General features: G+C 51.1%; 4 protein-coding genes; all 4 read left to right on the top strand.

Moving 5' to 3' along the window:
- Positions 1–2,005: 2,005 nt before the first annotated feature.
- On the top strand, positions 2,006–2,184 carry CHC_T00008358001 (hypothetical protein). XM_005713664.1 is given in 3 exon segments: positions 2,006–2,007; positions 2,008–2,154; positions 2,155–2,184. A coding segment is annotated over 1 exon segment (147 nt), but the record flags the coding sequence as incomplete, so codon positions are not given.
- Positions 2,185–11,221: 9,037 nt separating this feature from the next.
- On the top strand, positions 11,222–11,482 carry CHC_T00008440001 (hypothetical protein). XM_005713663.1 is given in 2 exon segments: positions 11,222–11,407; positions 11,408–11,482. 1 exon segment carries the CDS (start codon positions 11,222–11,224, stop codon positions 11,405–11,407), a length of 186 nt encoding a protein of 61 aa, XP_005713720.1. The 3' UTR covers positions 11,408–11,482.
- A 5,688-nt stretch (positions 11,483–17,170) lies between these two features.
- Positions 17,171–17,430, top strand: CHC_T00008539001 (hypothetical protein). XM_005713662.1 is given in 2 exon segments: positions 17,171–17,356; positions 17,357–17,430. 1 exon segment carries the CDS (start codon positions 17,171–17,173, stop codon positions 17,354–17,356), a length of 186 nt encoding a protein of 61 aa, XP_005713719.1. The 3' UTR covers positions 17,357–17,430.
- Positions 17,431–20,769: 3,339 nt separating this feature from the next.
- On the top strand, positions 20,770–21,029 carry CHC_T00009446001 (hypothetical protein). XM_005713661.1 is given in 2 exon segments: positions 20,770–20,955; positions 20,956–21,029. The coding sequence occupies 1 exon segment, from the start codon at positions 20,770–20,772 to the stop codon at positions 20,953–20,955; it is 186 nt and encodes a 61-aa protein (XP_005713718.1). The 3' UTR covers positions 20,956–21,029.
- The last annotated feature ends 683 nt before the right edge of the window (positions 21,030–21,712 follow it).

Here is a 21,712-nt window from a genome sequence, read left to right as displayed (position 1 = left end):
AACTTGGCGCTTCCGTGACACTCCAGACTCGGCGCTGAATAGCAGCCAGATACAGCTTACCCCAGGTCAGGATCTTCAGAGTACCGAAAAGGCAGCCGTACATGAGTATTATGAGACATTTGGTGGCAAGGACTTCATGCTGTTTCAACCCCAAGGCCTTCCCTCTTATGTCACAGAAAATGCGTACGTCAAAGAAGAGGACGTATTCAAGAAAACAGTTCAATGCGTCCCAATTGATGATGTACCTAATGGTGCCAACATAATGACAAGCCATGTCTTGTACAAGGTCAAAGCATGTGATGACGGATCACAAATTATGAAAGCACGAATTGCCCCCCATGGAAAGAAAGATCGTGACAAAGACACCCTCAAGACTGATTCTTCCACATGCCCACCCGTTGGTTTGCGTATACTTCTGTCGCTTGCTTCGATGTTCAAATGGCCTTTAGCAAAAGTTGACTTCAAGAGTGCTTTCCTGCAGACTGGAAAGGCACAACGCGAAGTGTTTGTGATACCGCCTCGTGAAAACCCTGACCGCAGCTGCTATTGGCTACTTCTCACTGCTGCTTATGGACTAGTCAATGCAAATGCCAAATGGCAAGAGCACAGTGATGACTACTTGTTCACCCTTGGATTCCAACAGCTTGTGTATATCCCTCAACTCTTCTTTATCAAGAAAAATGATACGCTTGAGGTCCTCGCTGTTAAAGTAGTGGACGACATTCTGTTTGCTGGTCCCCTCGACCGAGTGCAATCTATTGTGGACAATATTTCCAAGTCGTACAACCTGGGCACGATCGTGTTTGGCCCTGGTATTTTCCTGTTCTTTGGCTTGACGATAGAACAAGACGAAGATTGCAGTGTAACGATACATTCCGACGACAAGCTTTCTGCATTTGAACCGTTCCCCATCTCCCGAAATCGTCGCAAGGAGATAGACGAACCGCTCAATGAAATTGAGGCAGCTTCGTTCCGTTCACTCAACAGTTCTATTGGATGGATGGGCATTGCCTCATCTCCGTTTTGTGCCCACGTCTCCAGTTATCTACAGCAAAAAGGGCCAAAACCGATTGTCCGTGACTTGATAACTCAGATCAACATGCTTCGCGGCCTGAAGAAGTTGGGAAGTTCAATTAGATTTAAGAGACCCACTGAAAAGCTAGCTTACAAGCTGTCGATTGTTGTGTTTACGGACGCCAGCAGATCGGTTGACCATGGTCAACTGGGTTACATCTCTGGCCTACTAATTGGCAACCTAGGACAACATGCTGTGTTCCACCTCCTTTCATGGAATTCGCACAAATCGAAGAGGCCCGTTAAGAGTATTGGGTCGGCGGAGATATTAGCTGCTGGAGCTGGCATTGACCAAGGTAAGCTTCTCGTCAAAGCCTACCAGAACCTGCTTTGTGTGTCTGTGCAACACGTTGTAGCCGTTGACTCGAAAGACCTGTTCACGACCCTGTCGACATGCCGCAATGCAACCGATCGTTCTATTCGTGCCGATGTAAGTGTCATACGTTATGAGTTTGAAACTCACAACGTGAATCGCATGCTGTGGATACCTGGCAGCGTCAACCTTGCAGATCCGCTCACCAAGCCTGACAGCCCCCTCTCCCAGCCACTACAGTTGTTGATGTTCGCCGGCGAAATACCTATCCACTTCTCAACTGTAGAAAGCCGTTCTTCTGAACAGTTCACCGGATGAATCCAATGACGAGATGTGGTCGAACCACAAACCCGGGGGAGTATCAATATGATATATTGATTAATTGATGTGTGATTCCTGTTACCTCCTTGTGAGTCAAGCTGACTCAAGCTGACTCAAGCTTAGCCTTTGTTAGTACCTGTTATCCTTTATATGTCCCCTATATCCACCGCTATATGTCCCTATAAGTACCTCCAGATTGGCGAGCCCGAGTAAAAAGAAAAACGATGGATACGACCGATTGATACTTTGATACACTGACTTGTTACCCGTAGGCAGATCCCTGTTTACTTTGGCAGAATGGACAAGCGGTTGCTGGTGGTGCAGTTGACACTCTGCGCCTGCGAGGCCCTGGGTTCGATTCCCGCCCGGTGCCCAACTTGGTTGCGTGCCCAAGTTGGTTGAGCCACTTGGGCACCCAACCAAGTTGGCCCGGGCAAAATTCGTAGCTTACCTAGTTACTTAGTTACTTTCTTTTTTTACTTTCTTCCTACTTTCTTCCTACTTTCTTCCTACTTTCTTCCTATTTTCTTCCTACTTCTTTCTGCTTTCTTTCTGTTCTCTTTCTGCTTTCTTTCTGTTCTCTTTCTGTTCTCTTTCTGTTCTCTTTCTGTTCTCTTTCTGTTCTCTTTCTGTTCTCTTTCTGTTCTCTTTCTGCTTTCTTTCTATTGCCTTTTTATTGTATTTGTATTGTATTTGTATTGTTCCTCCTCTCCTCACCAACCTCGTCTTGTCTATGTTCATCTACTTGTTCGTCTCCGTTTCGATCGAGTTCAAACGCGCACGGGTCTTAGCGACAAACACTTTTCTCTCTCCTCTCGCTAAACATATTCCTTTTACACATTACGCAATCCAAATACTCTACAACTAAGCCTTTCGCCCTTCCAACGTCTTCCCGCTGCCGTCCCCCCTCCCCAAATCCATCATCCCGCACACTGCCTCTTGCTCACGAGACCTCCCTCACCCGCTACGCTCCCTACTGCCTGCCATCTCGGCTTCCCGGCCCGCACAGCAGCCCGAGGCGGTAGCGATGACGTCCCCACGTCCCCACGTTAACACGTTCCCCACATTCCCCACGTTCCCCACGTCCCCACGTTTTTACCCTCCCCCGTAGTACACAGCCCAAAATGTGGCGTTCCGAAGTCCGCGACAGGAAGTAGCGGGACCAGCGAAATGCGTGGAATCAGGGAGGCGGAATGCAAATCGATCGTATGCATTTAATTGGTTGGATCTGTCCCGTATGGCGCCCAGTGACGTCATTTGTCGAGGGGTTTCGGACCCTGGAAACCGGGATCGGCAGCGGAAGACACCCGGAATCTGGAATCGATGAACATGCCTCCAGACGTCCGGCTGAAAACACGTTTCACACTTACTGACAAATGCAGACACGCACCGAGGGCCCTTCCAGGCAGAAATAATGCTTGAATCACGATCTCACCTGCGCTCATGCGCTCATGCGCTCATGCGCTCATGCGCTCATGCGCTCATGCGCTCATGCGCTCATGCGCTCATGCGCTCATGCGCACGTCAGATCATCCACTCACTGTCTGTCTCTCCTACGATAAATGTCGACTCTCACTTCCACCCTCAGACAAATGCACCTCTGTGCATCACATCAACAGAACAAACACATGTGATGCACCGGACTGTGCGCCTCACCTTAACCGACCGCACCGACCGCACCGACCGCACCGACCGCACCGACCGCACCGACCGCACCGACCGCACCGACCGCACCGACCGCACCGACCGCACCGACCGCACCGATCGCACAGACCGCACAGACCCCTCCGACACAACTGCTTCAACCTCGGCTTCAATTCTGTTTGGGCCGTGGTTCACGAATACGAGTCCTCTCTTTTGAAAGGTAAGTCTCGCTCTGGCGTCCCGGCGACCGCACCAAAGAACATATGTGAAATGGGCGGCCTCCTTGCCTGCGAGACTTACCGCAACAGCGCTTGAGAGAGATGCTGTTGCTAACGCGAGTCACCGCTTGTTTTTTCGGCGCTTCTCGTTCTTTCTGTTTGTCTTTCTTTCCTATTTACACGACGCACTGGCACTGTTTCTTTTTTTTGCCGTGCAGGCGACGGACTGGCACCCAGACGTTTTGCTCACGTTCCAGGACGTTCATCTTGGCCTTCTGGGTCAAGCACGCCAGAGGTACGGTTTACACGCAGACATATAGGCAGAAGAAAGAGCGATCTGAAAATGCGGTTTGGTTTTGGTTTTCTTCTTTGTCTTCTTCTTTATGCGCGCAGGTGAATGTTATCTTAAAGAACTGGGTTTAGATTTCACATGTACGGTACAGTGTAGTAAGATTCTTTATTGGTAAGAATAGATGTGTTAAACGTTTCAAACGTTTCGTTCGCACGAAAAGGTTTGCCAGCAAAGGAAGAAGGGTAGAGTCCGCAAGCTTTAGACGCTACAGCGTCAAAGCAAGAACGGAAGTTGAAACAAAGCAAAGATTGGTTTACCGCCGGTGACCTTTTTTTTTCCCCGACCTTTCGGCGGCTTCAGTGAGCTTATAAGAAGTCGCACTGAGCCTTCGCCGTCGCGTCCTATTCTCAGTCGCACCACAATTTCATGCCAGTTACAAGGCGCTAACAGAGTGCTTCCCTTTTTGGTAGCACTGCAAATTCTAGTCTGCTCCATGATCAACTTGTGTGCACATCCAGATATCACACCGTTCTGTACGCCGTAATAATTCTATCTTAAAGGGGATGCTTATCAGCCATCCTTGTCGCCATTCCAACCCACACGTCAAGCCGAAAGTGGCTACACCGCCCCATGGCTTGCTGAAGGTAAGGCATCAGTTGTTCAGCCCGAGGACATCCCTTGCCTGTTTCGCCACACGATTCTTTCGCGTCTTTTGCAAGAAAGCCTCAACCTGATCAGGCACATCCTCATGTAGCTCTTCCAAAGACTGCCAAGTCCAATCCTCTTTGTCTGGTAAGCCAACCCATTTCACCTGAACAAATATACCATTCTTACTGTTGCCGGAAATGTCGACTAGCGCGTCGACTAATTCATATTTCCTTTCACTGTGCTCTGCATGTTCGAGCAACTCCGGAGAGACTTCCTTTCCATCCATGTCCGAGCGATACAGTATAATTCGGGCTGCATGGACGCGTTCTATCTTTTTCGAAAGCAAGTTCTCGACATCGTACACCAACTCGCCAACAACTTTCACGATGCGGCGCGGACCAATCCAGCGAAAACTCTGCTTATGGCCCTTGTCTTGAGCCCTTCGAACCAGCACAAAATCCCCTACCAGAAAGTTTGGTGTTACCAACTGCGTCTTCTTATTGTGCCACTTGATTTGCTTTGCACGATTCGCCTGTACGCGCTGCTCCACATCTTTGTGCATTCCGTCAAATGCATCCTGCAAATTTTCAACATCCAGCAATTGCAGAGCCCGAATCTTCTCGATGCTCTTCCTCTTGCGCTGCTCTTCGTCAATTTGGGTCGTGTGTAACATTGCGCGAGTAGGTTTGATTCCTGTCATGACTTCTAGCGGCGTGCGAAATGTACCGTCTTCCCTCGATCCAAGCCGACGAAGGGGTGCCTCATTCAATGCAGTCTGGATCATTCCCATGACAAGAGGCCAATCCTGCGGGCCTAATTTCAATTCTGACTGCAGGCATCGGTATGCTGCTTGTATGTGTTTCATACAGTTTTCCACAGTGCCATTGACCCAAGGGGAATATGCGACTGTAAAATTGTGCTTTATACGGTGATCTTCTGCAAGTTCTTCCATAACTCGGTTCTTGAAATGCGAACCTTGGTCGCTGACCCATGCTAGCATGACAGTGAAAACACGGATCCATTTCGCAATCTCGCCTGCAGCGGTTTCGGCATCGGCGTTCGTCGCAGGAATTATCCAGAGGTAAGAAGAAAGATCATCCCTGATTATCAAGTTGTACTTCAAGTTGCCTATACCTTGGCCCATGTACAAATAGTCAAAATGTATGACGTGGTTCGGCTTCATGCCGTGGATCGTAGTTGAAATTGGGCGTGGGATTTTGTGTCCTGTTTTGCCAGTAAGGCAGTGGAGGCATGACGCGATAAACTCGGAGCAGTCTTCGTCCATCATCTTCCACCAGAAGTTTTCCTTCACTTTACTCAGCGTGGTGTCCCGTCCTCGGTGCCCGCCCGAGCCGCAGTGTGCAATTACCAATAACTTCAACTGGAGCTCTGCGTCCCTCTCTGGTATCCAAGTCTTCTCACGAATTGTCCAAATACCGTCAGGTTTCTTCACTTCATCATCTGCTTCGTGTCGATGGCCACGTTGAGATTGTTTGATGCATGCTGCATCGGGCCAAATGAATTCTTCGGACAGAGGGGACTTAGTAACATCCTGTTCGAGCAGGAGATGTGTCACTCGTTTGATGGAGTAGCGTTTGCCTCGGTACCCTCGACACCATCGAGTCATGATGTCGGGCATCACATTCTTCTCGCCCTTGACGTGCTCTATGATGTAGGAGTACTTGGAAAGATACAAACCCCATCGTTGCACCTTGTTGACAACATGCCTACCGAGTGTAGGATCGAGCGCAACTGGATTAAACACAAACAACAAATTGCGATGGTCTGTGTACAGATGTATCTCTTCTTCCGTCGAAAGGAGATAGTCCAACTTCTTGAAAACTTGATAGATCACGTATGCTTCTTTTTCAAAGGTTGTCCACCACTCTTCGGACCCCTTGAACGCTGACCCGAGAAATGCGAGCGGCTCATGCTTCTGATTTTCGATGTCTTTGTCGAGCTCGGTTCTATCACATTGGGTCACGACCCCGGCCCAGTATGCATCGGAAGCATCTGTATACACACATATTGCCTTCTTTGGATCTCGATGTGCGAGCTTCAGCATGTTTTTTAGCTCTTCCTGAAACTCGCGAAAGATCGCTTCGTGTTTAGCCCCCCATGTCAAGGATGTTAACTGAATTTTCTGAATGGACTTCTTGGTTCTTGAGCCTGACTTCATGTAAGCTTCTTCCAACACTTCTTTCAGGGGTGAAACTCTATTCGGGAAATCCGGGATACTGTAGGACATCCATTGTAAACAATGCACATACTCGCACAACTCCCCTGCTGATTTGGGCAGCTCAATTCCCTGTAGGCCGCTTAGGTTTCTCGGATCGAATTGTACTCCGGTACTGTCAATGATTCGTCCGCACCAACGTACGCGTTGCAGAAAAAACTGGGACTTCCGAATTGAAATCTTAAGGTTCGCTTCGCGACAAATGAGGAGAAACTTAGCCAGAGTTGCGAGTAGGTCTTCTTCCGTTTGAAAGTGTAAGACAAAGTCATCCAACCAGGCCTTGATGTGGTCTCTGATGTCAGTGAAGAGCGGTTCTACTTTCGATTGAAAGTTGGCACCTGCGTTTTTTGCGCCTTGTGTACAACGCGTAGGCTGTACGATGTTCTTCGAACTCATAAAGCTCAGTAGCTCTTGGCTCTCTTCCGCAAGGGGTAGCTGCCAGTATCCACTCGCGAAATCCATTATTGCGAAAACCAAGCTTCCGGCCATGTCACAAAGTTCCGAATCGATGTGGGGCATTGGCCATGTCATTGGTACCGTTACCGCTTTTACCGGTCTGTAATCAAACGTTAGTCTGAAGTTTGCTGGTGGTGGTTTTGCCACAAGCACTGGCGCAGCGATCCATTTCGCTGTTGTAGTGACATTGCCAAATCCATATTCGAGGACTCTGTCCACGTAACGATCCATAAACTTTCGTCCCTTGGGGCATACCTTCGTGGTTTTGCCGCAACCGGATTAGATCCTTTTTTCAATTCGACAATCATAGGTTCCACTTTTGCTGGTGGATCGTTTCCCAGACGCACTCGTAGCACGTCACGAAATTCTTCGAGCATATCCTTCATTGTCGATTGCCCGTTAGTCGATATTCCGTTTTCAGCAGCACTCAGTACTGCTTTGTTGATGGCTTCGTCCATTTCTGTCTTGGTATCCTGACCAAGATCCAGCCAAGATTCATCTTCATCGTCATAGCTATCGCCCATGACGCCTTTGTCTTGGTGGTATAAGCCTTGGCTCAGTATTCGAGCCAGCCTTCCCTCAGGAAAATTCTGCCTTGGCAGTAGAGCACTGAGATCGACTGATGTTCCCATTCGATCGACTGCGGCTGCCAGTAATTCCTTGGTGTTGATTCCCAACGCTTCAAGAGTAGGACGTCCGAGTAGAGGTTCTGACACATCCCCCATGGCAACATACCAAGCGGTGTTTCGCAATTCAAGGTAACACCCGTGACGAATAAACAACTCGACGTTTAGGATCACTTCCTTGTCACACGTGACATACACCATGTTTCCAGATTCATCGTTGTCGATTGCAAGTCCGTATCGGCGTGGTGTGTTGAACGTAGACGTCTTGAGTACTGCGCCCTTTTCTACGAGCTCTTCTAATAGATCTTTCGGTAAGAGGTTAATGTCTGATCCCCCATCGGCGCATAGGATCCTTGTGACACTTTTCGCAAACATTGCGCGTACTAGCGTACTTCTGCTCATTTCCTCTACATTGTGTCCCTTGACCTTCTTCGCACCAGTCTTCCCCTTGTTCGTTCTTCTGTACTCCTCTACAAGCTTCTTGGCTTCCTCTTTTGTTGTGTTGTCACACTCAGTTGTGGTCCAATGGCGTTTACCCTGCTTTGCACACACGGGATTCAGGCACAAAGGGCGATCGTGCTTCTGTTTTTCGGAGCCTGATCCTTCTTCGTTCCGACGGTTCTTATTGTAGGTTCTTCCTCTGGCATTCTTGCCGTTGGTCTTGTTCGATATTCCATCATTCTTCTTGCTTTTCCAGCCTTCTTTGTCTTCTGTCTTGTATTTCTCATATGCCTTTGCCTCTTTGCACAGCAATTCGACGTATGCCTTGACGTCCTTCTGAAGTGGTTCATGATAATCCAGCGCCTTCTGCATAACAGCTCTGAATTTCACTGGATACAGCTTGGATTGAAGGAGTTTGACTGTTTTCTTTGGATTGACATCTTTGAAATTGTCATAGCCAATGGACTCCATCTTTGAGAAGAATTCGTTGACAAACTCTAAGATCCTCGATTCAGGGTCTGCGATGTCCATCGGGACCTTGAGAGTAGACATAGCTTTTTCGATCACAGCATGGTCAAAAGTGCCTTCCGGACGGTCTACGAGACTCTTCACCCATTTCCGGACATGTTCTGACGTCAGCTCATCTAGTGTTTTCCCTGGAGCAATCTTGTCCAGCCTCCCAAGAAAATGCATTCTGCGTAGTAGTCCCGGATCCAATGATACTTTGTACGTCGCCTTTGTCAGGCTTGGAACTTCCTTCTTCTTCTCATCGATCTCAAGCTCGTAACGCTCCCGCTCTCTCAAGAATTGTGAGACCTTAACTGGGTCCACACTCCGTAGGACAGGATGCGAAATCGGTTGGAACACGCTCACCGAGTTCGTCCCTGACTCATGACTGGCGACGCTCCCATCTTCTGCCATGCTTGCTTCTGCAACGTTGCCTTAACACTGCACGAAACCTCTCCGGCCGGAAAGAAATTTCTATAGACGCTACAGCGTCAAAGCAAGAACGAAAGTTGAAACAAAGCAAAGATTGGTTTACCGCCGGTGACCTCTTTTTTACCCGACCTTTCGGCGGCTTCAGTGAGCTTATAAGAAGTCGCACTGAGCCTTCGCCGGCGCGTCCTATTCTCAGTCGCACCACAATTTCATGCCAGTTACAAGGCGCTAACAGAGTGCTTCCCTTTTTGGTAGCACTGCAAATTCTAGTCTGCTCCATGATCAACTTGTGTGCACATCCAGATATCACACCGTTCTGTACGCCGTAATAATTCTATCTTAAAGGGGATGCTTATCAGCCATCCTTGTCGCCATTCCAACCCACACGTCAAGCCGAAAGTGGCTACAAAGCGCGGAAAATTGCAAACACAGAGGCGGAAGCAAAAGGTTACCGAGAATGACACACGATAACAACTGGCTGTTGTGCTGATTGCGTGAAGAGTGGCGGCTGTCGGCGCGGCATACTTAACGTTTGGGGTGGTACGGACGGGCGAATGGTATCTGCGGTTTTGATACTTGTTTCTTGCCAGTCACACGCCTCCCGTACCTCGCATTAACCCCGCCCCCGTTTTGGCTCTCGACGGCGCCGTCCCCTTGTGCCGCGCCCGTTGTCCACCAACCCCTTCTGCCTCCTCGACCCCCTCCCTACTGCCGTCGTCTCATGCCAATTGTCCGGCACTCACACCATCGTCGTCTACGGCCCTCTGTTCTCCCTCTTCTGCATGCTCTCTCCCTTATACGCCCTCCGTCGCCGCAGCACAGTCCCCTTCCCACCTCTCAGTTACGCTTTCATCGCTTTCGTTGAATACCCCCGCTCTCTACCTAATACGCCCTCCGTCGCCGCAGCACAGTCCCCTTCCGACCTCCCCTTCCGACCTCCCCTTCCGACCTCCCCTTCCGACCTCCCCTTCCGACCTCTCTGTGACGCTGTCATCGCTTTCATTGAACACCCCCCAATGTCCCCAATGTCCACGCGCCCCTTCCCCTTCCAACCGCAAGTGGCGAGCAAACATCCTCGAGTGCTTCCATACAGTCCCCATTCCCTCCCATCTCCTCAGTCGACGAGTATGCAATGATTTCCAGCGCCCAGCATCCCCAGTTTTGTCCCTCAATTCACTCCGTCGGAAGAACATGCTTCGCATATGACCTTTCTCACAAGCCCCACATCATGGTCACCGCTCACAATTAAATTGATTCCAATACCCTACAACCTAACCCCCCAATTTCTCCAGTTAACGTTCCGCATCGCCCACATCCTGCCCAACCCGCCCAACCCGTGCTGGAAACCGGGATCGGGAGCGCAACACACCCGGAATGTGGAATCGATAAACATACCTCCAGACTCCCGGCCGAAACACCTTTCACACTTAAAAAATGTAGACACGCACTGGCGCACCGACGCTCCTCTCCCGGCAGCGGCGGAGAGCGCGGAGAGCGCGGAGAGCGTGGAAAGATTGGAGATGGTAGGGACAGTAGGGATGGTGGGAGATTACAGAGAATGGGAATTCATGGGAGTGGGAATTCATGGGAGAGGGCCAAAATGTCGGCAAAAATGTGGTGATTCCTTCATATGACTCCCAGTCATTCCTCTCTCCCGTCGTTGGCCAACGGCACCTCCCCTTTTGCTCAGTGGTTATCATTCCCTGCATGACAAAAAATATGTCGTAAGTGCACGTACCCAGGGCGCGTGTTCTCGACGTGGACACGTTTCACACCCGGATCTCGAACACCTGACGCGGTGGAGATTGCATCACAGCCATGTACTGTACTGTGCGAGTGTGGAGGTGAAGGTACCTACTTTTAAAAAAGTAATGTTTAACCAAAGTGCACAATGGTGCGGTGAGCGATGATCGCTCACACGCAGAAGCGAGTTTTTTACTTGTTCAATTCACTGTAACATGCAAGCCGCGGACAACCTTCAAATTATAGAAGCAATGTTGATTGCGAGGACAAATGCATACCTTTAAATACCGTTGGTATCCACACTGTGTCGCCGCAGAGTCCGCTGTTTGGGAGAGAGGAGTTCGTGGCAGAGTGGACAACCGGTTGCTGGTGGTGCAGTTGACACTCTGCGCCTGCGAGGCCCTGGGTTCGATTCCCGCCCGGTGCCCAACTTGGTTGCGTGCCCAAGTTGGTTGAGCCACTTGGGCACCCAACCAAGTTGGCCCGGGCAAAATTCGTAGCTTACCTAGCTACTTAGTTACTTTCTTTTTTTTACTTTCTTCCTACTTTCTTCCTACTTTCTTCCTATTTTCTTCCTACTTCTTTCTGCTTTCTTTCTGTTCTCTTTCTGTTCTCTTTCTGTTCTCTTTCTGTTCTCTTTCTGTTCTCTTTCTGTTCTCTTTCTGCTTTCTTTCTATTGCCTTTTTATTGTATTTGTATTGTATTTGTATTGTTCCTCCTCTCCTCACCAACCTCGTCTTGTCTATGTTCATCTACTTGTTCGTCTCCGTTTCGATCGAGTTCAAACGCGCACGGGTCTTAGCGACAAACACTTTTCTCTCTCCTCTCGCTAAACATATTCCTTTTACACATTACGCAATCCAAATACTCTACAACTAAGCCTTTCGCCCTTCCAACGTCTTCCCGCTGCCGTCCCCCCTCCCCAAATCCATCATCCCGCACACTGCCTCTTGCTCACGAGACCTCCCTCACCCGCTACGCTCCCTACTGCCTGCCATCTCGGCTTCCCGGCCCGCACAGCAGCCCGAGGCGGTAGCGATGACGTCCCCACGTCCCCACGTTAACACGTTCCCCACGTCCCCACGTTAACACGTTCCCCACGTCCCCACGTCCCCACGTCCCCACGTCCCCACGTCCCCACGTTAACACGTTCCCCACATTCCCCACGTTCCCCACGTCCCCACGTCCCCACGTTTTTACCCTCCCCCGTAGTACACAGCCCAAAATGTGGCGTTCCGAAGTCCGCGACAGGAAGTAGCGGGACCAGCGAAATGCGTGGAATCAGGGAGGCGGAATGCAAATCGATCGTATGCATTTAATTGGTTGGATCTGTCCCGTATGGCGCCCAGTGACGTCATTTGTCGAGGGGTTTCGGACCCTGGAAACCGGGATCGGCAGCGGAAGACACCCGGAATCTGGAATCGATGAACATGCCTCCAGACGTCCGGCTGAAAACACGTTTCACACTTACTGACAAATGCAGACACGCACCGAGGGCCCTTCCAGGCAGAAATAATGCTTGAATCACGATCTCACCTGCGCTCATGCGCTCATGCGCACGTCAGATCATCCATCAACAGAACAAACACATGTGATGCACCGGACTGTGCGCCTCCCTTTCCCTTCCCGACATGCACCTTAACCGACCGCACCGACCGCACCGACCGCACCGACCGCACCGACCGCACCGACCGCACCGACCGCACCGACCGCACCGACCGCACCGACCGCACCGACCGCACCGACCGCACCGACCGCACCGACCGCACCGACCGCACCGACCGCACCGACCGCACCGACCGCACCGACCGCACCGATCGCGGTTCACGAATACGAGTCCTCTCTTTTGAAAGGTAAGTCTCGCTCTGGCGTCCCGGCGACCGCACCAAAGAACATATGTGAAATGGGCGGCCTCCTTGCCTGCGAGACTTACCGCAACAGCGCTTGAGAGAGATGCTGTTGCTAACGCGAGTCACCGCTTGTTTTTTCGGCGCTTCTCGTTCTTTCTGTTTGTCTTTCTTTCCTATTTACACGACGCACTGGCACTGTTTCTTCTTTTTTTGCCGTGCAGGCGACGGACTGGCACCCAGACGTTTTGCTCACGTTCCAGGACGTCCATCTTGGCCTTCTGGGTCAAGCACGCCAGAGGTACGGTTTACACGCAGACATATAGGCAGAAGAAAGAGCGATCTGAAAATGCGGTTTGGTTTTGGTTTTCTTCTTTGTCTTCTTCTTTATGCGCGCAGGTGAATGTTATCGTAAAGAACTGGGTTTAGATTTCACATGTACGGTACAGTGTAGTAAGATTCTTTATTGGTAAGAATAGATGTGTTAAACGTTTCAAACGTTTCGTTCGCACGAAAAGGTTTGCCAGCAAAGGAAGAAGGGTAGAGTCTGCAAGCGAGGAAAATTGCAAAACACAGAGGCGGAAGCAAAAGGTTACCGAGAATGACACACGATAACAACTGGCTGTTGTGCTGATTGTGTGAAGAGTGGCGGCTGTCGGCGCGACATACTTAACGTTTGGGGTGGTACGGACGGGCGAATGGTATCTGCGGTTTTGATACTTGTTTCTTGCCAGTCACACGCCTCCCGTACCTCGCATTAACCCCGCCCCCGTTTTGGCTCTCGACGGCGCCGTCCCCTTGTGCCGCGCCCGTTGTCCACCAACCCCTTCTGCCTCCTCGACCCCCTCCCTACTGCCGTCGTCTCATGCCAATTGTCCGGCACTCACACCATCGTCGTCTACGGCCCTCTGTTCTCCCTCTTCTGCATGCTCTCTCCCTTATACGCCCTCCGTCGCCGCAGCACAGTCCCCTTCCCACCTCTCAGTTAGGCTTTCATCGCTTTCGTTGAATACCCCCGCTCTCTACCTAATACGCCCTCCGTCGCCGCAGCACAGTCCCCTTCCGACCTCCCCTTCCGACCTCCCCTTCCGACCTCCCCTTCCGACCTCCCCTTCCGACCTCTCTGTGACGCTGTCATCGCTTTCATTGAACACCCCCCAATGTCCCCAATGTCCACGCGCCCCTTCCCCTTCCAACCGCAAGTGGCGAGCAAACATCCTCGAGTGCTTCCATACAGTCCCCATTCCCTCCCATCTCCTCAGTCGACGAGTATGCAATGATTTCCAGCGCCCAGCATCCCCAGTTTTGTCCCTCAATTCACCCCGTCGGAAGAACATGCTTCGCATATGACCTTTCTCACAAGCCCCACATCATGGTCACCGCTCACAATTAAATTGATTCCAATACCCTACAACCTAACCCCCCAATTTCTCCAGTTAACGTTCCGCATCGCCCACATCCTGCCCAACCCGCCCAACCCGTGCTGGAAACCGGGATCGGGAGCGCAACACACCCGGAATGTGGAATCGATAAACATACCTCCAGACTCCCGGCCGAAACACCTTTCACACTTAAAAAATGTAGACACGCACTGGCGCACCGACGCTCCTCTCCCGGCAGCGGCGGAGAGCGCGGAGAGCGCGGAGAGCGCCGAGAGCGCGGAGAGCGCCGAGAGCGCCGAGAGCGCCGAGAGCACCGAGAGCGCCGAGAGCACCGAGAGCGCGGAGAGCGTGGAAAGATTGGAGATGGTAGGGACAGTAGGGATGGTGGGAGATTACAGAGAATGGGAATTCATGGGAGAGGGCCAAAATGTCGGCAAAAATATGTCGTAAGGGCACGTACCCAGGGCGCGTGTTCTCGACGTGGACACGTTTCACACCCGGATCTCGAACACCTGACGCGGTGGAGATTGCATCACAGCCATGTACTGTACTGTGCGAGTGTGGAGGTGAAGGTACCTACTTTTAAAAAAGTAATGTTTAACCAAAGTGCACAATGGTGCGGTGAGCGATGATCGCTCACACGCAGAAGCGAGTTTTTTACTTGTTCAATTCACTGTAACATGCAAGCCGCGGACAACCTTCAAATTATAGAAGCAATGTTGATTGCGAGGACTGTTGAATTCGGCACCAGTATCAACCTTGATCCGCCACAGGGTTGGTACTGTAATGGACCGATGGGCAATTTGTGGGTTCTGAAATCGGACCCAAAAATAGAACCATTGAATACGTCCCAACTTTGCGCCGCTCCAGCCGTACAGTACGAACCCCACGCAAGTACTCGCCGGAAGACTCCGCCATGGTTCTTGCTCTCGTACATCACATGGGCAATGAAGATCCCCATGTCCCGCTTACATACAAGCAGGCGGTGGATTGCTCCGAAAGTGAGAAATGGAAAGCAGCAATGGATGAGGAAATCTCGCAGCTAAATAAGAACACATGGAAACTTGTACCGCTACCCCCTGGGAAGAAAGCAGTAAGGTCTAAGTGGGTTTACCTCAATAAGACTGATGCTCAGCAACGTGTTACTCGGCAGCGTGCTCGACTAGTCGCGAAAGGATTCACGCAGCGCTATGGGATCGATTACGATGAAGTGTTCTCCCCAGTTGCGAAGTACAGTACGGTACGATTCGTCCTCGCAATGGCAACCCAAGAGCAGCTCGAGCTGCTGCAGTTGGATGTCAAGGCGGCTTTCTTGAACGGGGAACTGAAGGAGGAGATCTATATGGAACAACCTGTTGGCTACTGTAACCCAGATCATCCAGATTTTGTCTACCGTCTTTTTCGAGCCATCTATGGTTTGAAGCAAGCCTCGAGAGCATGGCACATGCTTTGTGATACCTTTTTGAAGTCAATTGGATGTGTTCAGTCGGATGCAGACAAGAGCCTGTACCAGCTGGTGCTCAAAGGAGACAAAGTGTTCATCCTCGTCTACGTTGACGATATGCTACTCGCCGGACGGAGCATGGAAGTTTTGAGAGAAGTAGCTGAGATTATTGGCAACCGCTTCGCAATTCGCATAGAGTCACTAAGTTTCTCGGTATCGTCATTGACCGATACAGCGAAAAGGGGGAGACCCATATCCACAGTGCAGCTATGATTACACACACACATGCTTGAAACTTTCAACATGACGACTTGCAGGAGTGTATCTAACCCCCTTGCTCCCGGTACAGTGCTGAATACAGCACAACGCAAACAGGATTCTTACAGCGAGGGCATGGACCAAAAGCCTTATCGCCAACTTGTTGGCTCGCTACTGTACTTGGCGAACACCACACGTCCCGACATCGCGTTCTCCACAAGTCTTCTCTCAAGGTTCCTGGAGAGACCTTCTTCTCAACACTGGGAAGCAGCAAAGCGCGTCTTGCGCTATCTTTCGGGGACAAAAACCCTCGGCATCCGGTTCAGCCTGAACAACAAGGCCGGGCTACACGGGTACACCGACTCAGATTTTGCTGCTGACAAGGAGACACGGCGCAGCGTTAGTGGATTCGCATTCAAGTTTGCTGGCGGATCCATCAGCTGGAGAAGTAAAAAGCAGGAGGCTACCGCCCAGTCGACCCTGGAAGCAGAGTTTGTAGCTATGTCTTATGCAGCGCGCGAAGCAGTGTGGCTCCGTCGGTTGTTCAGGGAATGCTTTCCGTCCAACACTACGTTGCCAGCTACAGTAGTGTTTGGGGACAACGAGGGAGCCATGAACCTCGCTTACAATGACGTGGTGAGCGAAAGGTCCAAGCACATCGCCGTCAAGTACTTCTTCTCGAAGGAGAAGGTCAAAGATGGCACCATCGTCTTCAACTACATCCAGACATCCGAAAATGCCGCTGACATCTTCACTAAGATATTGTGCGTCGCTACCCACACGGAAATGGTCCACAAGTTAGGTATGAGTCATAGTTACACATCACAGCAATAGTGGGATGCAAGGTTGAGGGGGAGTGTTGAATTCGGCACCAGTATCAACCTTGATCCGCCACAGGGTTGGTACTGTAATGGACCGATGGGCAATTTGTGGGTTCTGAAATCGGACCCAAAAATAGAACCATTGAATACGGACTCGAAATCAAGGTCCCCGAAATTCGGTGGTCCACGCACGCGCGAGCATTTGCGTCCACGCCGGATCCCCAGAGAGCTAACATGTGCTGCACCCGATAGCGGGTTAGTCGCCTCGTAGCCATACGGATGGTATTACTGTAATACGGCAAGTATTAGACCAATTACGGGTACTCTTGTCACATAGCACGTAATGTAGGGCTGCGAGAAACCTGTGAACTTAAGCACAAAGATCCGAGCAACGACAGCATAAAAACTACAGAACACAAAAACGAGTAAACCACGACGACATCTTCCGTGAGTTTTATCAAGGACAAATGCATACCTTTAAATACCGTTGGTATCCACACTGTGTCGCCGCAGAGTCCGCTGTTTGGGAGAGAGGAGTTCGTGGCAGAGTGGACAACCGGTTGCTGGTGGTGCAGTTGACACTCTGCGCCTGCGAGGCCCTGGGTTCGATTCCCGCCCGGTGCCCAACTTGGTTGCGTGCCCAAGTTGGTTGAGCCACTTGGGCACCCAACCAAGTTGGCCCGGGCAAAATTCGTAGCTTACCTAGTTACTTAGTTACTTTCTTTTTTTTACTTTCTTCCTACTTTCTTCCTATTTTCTTCCTACTTCTTTCTGCTTTCTTTCTTTCTGTTCTCTTTCTGTTCTCTTTCTGTTCTCTTTCTGTTCTCTTTCTGTTCTCTTTCTGTTCTCTTTCTGCTTTCTTTCTATTGCCTTTTTATTGTATTTGTATTGTATTTGTATTGTTCCTCCTCTCCTCACCAACCTCGTCTTGTCTATGTTCATCTACTTGTTCGTCTCCGTTTCGATCGAGTTCAAACGCGCACGGGTCTTAGCGACAAACACTTTTCTCTCTCCTCTCGCTAAACATATTCCTTTTACACATTACGCAATCCAAATACTCTACAACTAAGCCTTTCGCCCTTCCAACGTCTTCCCGCTGCCGTCCCCCCTCCCCAAATCCATCATCCCGCACACTGCCTCTTGCTCACGAGACCTCCCTCACCCGCTACGCTCCCTACTGCCTGCCATCTCGGCTTCCCGGCCCGCACAGCAGCCCGAGGCGGTAGCGATGACGTCCCCACGTCCCCACGTTAACACGTTCCCCACGTCCCCACGTCCCCACGTCCCCACGTCCCCACGTCCCCACGTTAACACGTTCCCCACATTCCCCACGTTCCCCACGTCCCCACGTCCCCACGTTTTTACCCTCCCCCGTAGTACACAGCCCAAAATGTGGCGTTCCGAAGTCCGCGACAGGAAGTAGCGGGACCAGCGAAATGCGTGGAATCAGGGAGGCGGAATGCAAATCGATCGTATGCATTTAATTGGTTGGATCTGTCCCGTATGGCGCCCAGTGACGTCATTTGTCGAGGGGTTTCGGACCCTGGAAACCGGGATCGGCAGCGGAAGACACCCGGAATCTGGAATCGATGAACATGCCTCCAGACGTCCGGCTGAAAACACGTTTCACACTTACTGACAAATGCAGACACGCACCGAGGGCCCTTCCAGGCAGAAATAATGCTTGAATCACGATCTCACCTGCGCTCATGCGCTCATGCGCACGTCAGATCATCCACTCACTGTCTGTCTCTCCTACGATAAATGTCGACTCTCACTTCTACCCTCAGACAAATGCACCTCAGACAAATGCACCTCTGTGCATCACATCAACAGAACAAACACATGTGATGCACCGGACTGCCTTAACCGACCGCACCGACCGCACCGACCGCACCGACCGCACCGACCGCACCGACCGCACCGACCGCACCGACCGCACCGACCGCACCGATCGCACAGACCGCACAGACCCCTCCGACACAACTCACGAATACGAGTCCTCTCTTTTGAAAGGTAAGTCTCGCTCTGGCGTCCCGGCGACCGCACCAAACGAATACGAGTCCTCTCTTTTGAAAGGTAAGTCTCGCTCTGGCGTCCCGGCGACCGCACCAAAGAACATATGTGAAATGGGCGGCCTCCTTGCCTGCGAGACTTACCGCAACAGCGCTTGAGAGAGATGCTGTTGCTAACGCGAGTCACCGCTTGTTTTTTCGGCGCTTCTCGTTCTTTCTGTTTGTCTTTCTTTCCTATTTACACGACGCACTGGCACTGTTTCTTCTTTTTTTGCCGTGCAGGCGACGGACTGGCACCCAGACGTTTTGCTCACGTTCCAGGACGTCCATCTTGGCCTTCTGGGTCAAGCACGCCAGAGGTACGGTTTACACGCAGACATATAGGCAGAAGAAAGAGCGATCTGAAAATGCGGTTTGGTTTTGGTTTTCTTCTTTGTCTTCTTCTTTATGCGCGCAGGTGAATGTTATCGTAAAGAACTGGGTTTAGATTTCACATGTACGGTACAGTGTAGTAAGATTCTTTATTGGTAAGAATAGATGTGTTAAACGTTTCAAACGTTTCGTTCGCACGAAAAGGTTTGCCAGCAAAGGAAGAAGGGTAGAGTCTGCAAGCGAGGAAAATTGCAAAACACAGAGGCGGAAGCAAAAGGTTACCGAGAATGACACACGATAACAACTGGCTGTTGTGCTGATTGTGTGAAGAGTGGCGGCTGTCGGCGCGACATACTTAACGTTTGGGGTGGTACGGACGGGCGAATGGTATCTGCGGTTTTGATACTTGTTTCTTGCCAGTCACACGCCTCCCGTACCTCGCATTAACCCCGCCCCCGTTTTGGCTCTCGACGGCGCCGTCCCCTTGTGCCGCGCCCGTTGTCCACCAACCCCTTCTGCCTCCTCGACCCCCTCCCTACTGCCGTCGTCTCATGCCAATTGTCCGGCACTCACACCATCGTCGTCTACGGCCCTCTGTTCTCCCTCTTCTGCATGCTCTCTCCCTTATACGCCCTCCGTCGCCGCAGCACAGTCCCCTTCCCACCTCTCAGTTACGCTTTCATCGCTTTCGTTGAATACCCCCGCTCTCTACCTAATACGCCCACCTCCCCTTCCGACCTCCCCTTCCGACCTCCCCTTCCGACCTCCCCTTCCGACCTCTCTGTGTGACGCTGTCATCGCTTTCATTGAACACCCCCCAATGTCCCCAATGTCCACGCGCCCCTTCCCCTTCCAACCGCAAGTGGCGAGCAAACATCCTCGAGTGCTTCCATACAGTCCCCATTCCCTCCCATCTCCGAGTATGCAATGATTTCCAGCGCCCAGCATCCCCAGTTTTGTCCCTCAATTCACTCCGTCGGAAGAACATGCTTCGCATATGACCTTTCTCACAAGCCCCACATCATGGTCACCGCTCACAATTAAATTGATTCCAATACCCTACAACCTAACCCCCCAATTTCTCCAGTTAACGTTCCGCATCGCCCACATCCTGCCCAACCCGCCCAACCCGTGCTGGAAACCGGGATCGGGAGCGCAAGAATGTGGAATCGATAAACATACCTCCAGACTCCCGGCCGAAACACCTTTCACACTTAAAAAATGTAGACACGCACTGGCGCACCGACGCTCCTCTCCCGGCAGCGGCGGAGAGCGCGGAGAGCGCGGAGAGCGTGGAAAGATTGGAGATGGTAGGGACAGTAGGGATGGTGGGAGATTACAGAGAATGGGAATTCATGGGAGAGGGCCAAAATGTCGGCAAAAATATGTCGTAAGTGCACGTACCCAGGGCGCGTGTTCTCGACGTGGACACGTTTCACACCCGGATCTCGAACACCTGACGCGGTGGAGATTGCATCACAGCCATGTACTGTACTGTGCGAGTGTGGAGGTGAAGGTACCTACTTTTAAAAAAGTAATGTTTAACCAAAGTGCACAATGGTGCGGTGAGCGATGATCGCTCACACGCAGAAGCGAGTTTTTTACTTGTTCAATTCACTGTAACATGCAAGCCGCGGACAACCTTCAAATTATAGAAGCAATGTTGATTGCGAGGACAAATGCATACCTTTAAATACCGTTGGTATCCACACTGTGTCGCCGCAGAGTCCGCTGTTTGGGAGAGAGGAGTTCGTGGCAGAGTGGACAACCGGTTACTGGTGGTGCAGTTGACACTCTGCGCCTGCGAGGCCCTGGGTTCGATTCCCGCCCGGTGCCCAACTTGGTTGCGTGCCCAAGTTGGTTGAGCCACTTGGGCACCCAACCAAGTTGGCCCGGGCAAAATTCGTAGCTTACCTAGTTACTTAGTTACTTTCTTTTTTTTACTTTCTTCCTACTTTCTTCCTACTTTCTTCCTACTTTCTTCCTATTTTCTTCCTACTTCTTTCTGCTTTCTTTCTGTTCTCTTTCTGCTTTCTTTCTGTTCTCTTTCTGTTCTCTTTCGGTTCTCTTTCTGTTCTCTTTCTGTTCTCTTTCTGCTTTCTTTCTATTGCCTTTTTATTGTATTTGTATTGTATTTGTATTGTTCCTCCTCTCCTCACCAACCTCGTCTTGTCTATGTTCATCTACTTGTTCGTCTCCGTTTCGATCGAGTTCAAACGCGCACGGGTCTTAGCGACAAACACTTTTCTCTCTCCTCTCGCTAAACATATTCCTTTTACACATTACGCAATCCAAATACTCTACAACTAAGCCTTTCGCCCTTCCAACGTCTTCCCGCTGCCGTCCCCCTCCCCAAATCCATCATCCCGCACACTGCCTCTTGCTCACGAGACCTCCCTCACCCGCTACGCTCCCTACTGCCTGCCATCTCGGCTTCACAGCAGCCCGAGGCGGTAGCGATGACGTCCCCACGTCCCCACGTTAACACGTTCCCCACGTCCCCACGTCCCCACGTCCCCACGTCCCCACTAACACGTTCCCCACATTCCCCACGTTCCCCACGTCCCCACGTCCCCACGTTTTTACCCTCCCCCGTAGTACACAGCCCAAAATGTGGCGTTC

The sequence above is a fragment of the Chondrus crispus genome, genomic scaffold, assembly GCF_000350225.1.
Source record: "Chondrus crispus Stackhouse genomic scaffold, scaffold_144, whole genome shotgun sequence".
NCBI lineage: Eukaryota > Rhodophyta > Florideophyceae > Gigartinales > Gigartinaceae > Chondrus > Chondrus crispus.
Note: the sequence above shows the minus strand (reverse complement) of the source record. Positions and strands in the feature narration are given on the sequence as shown.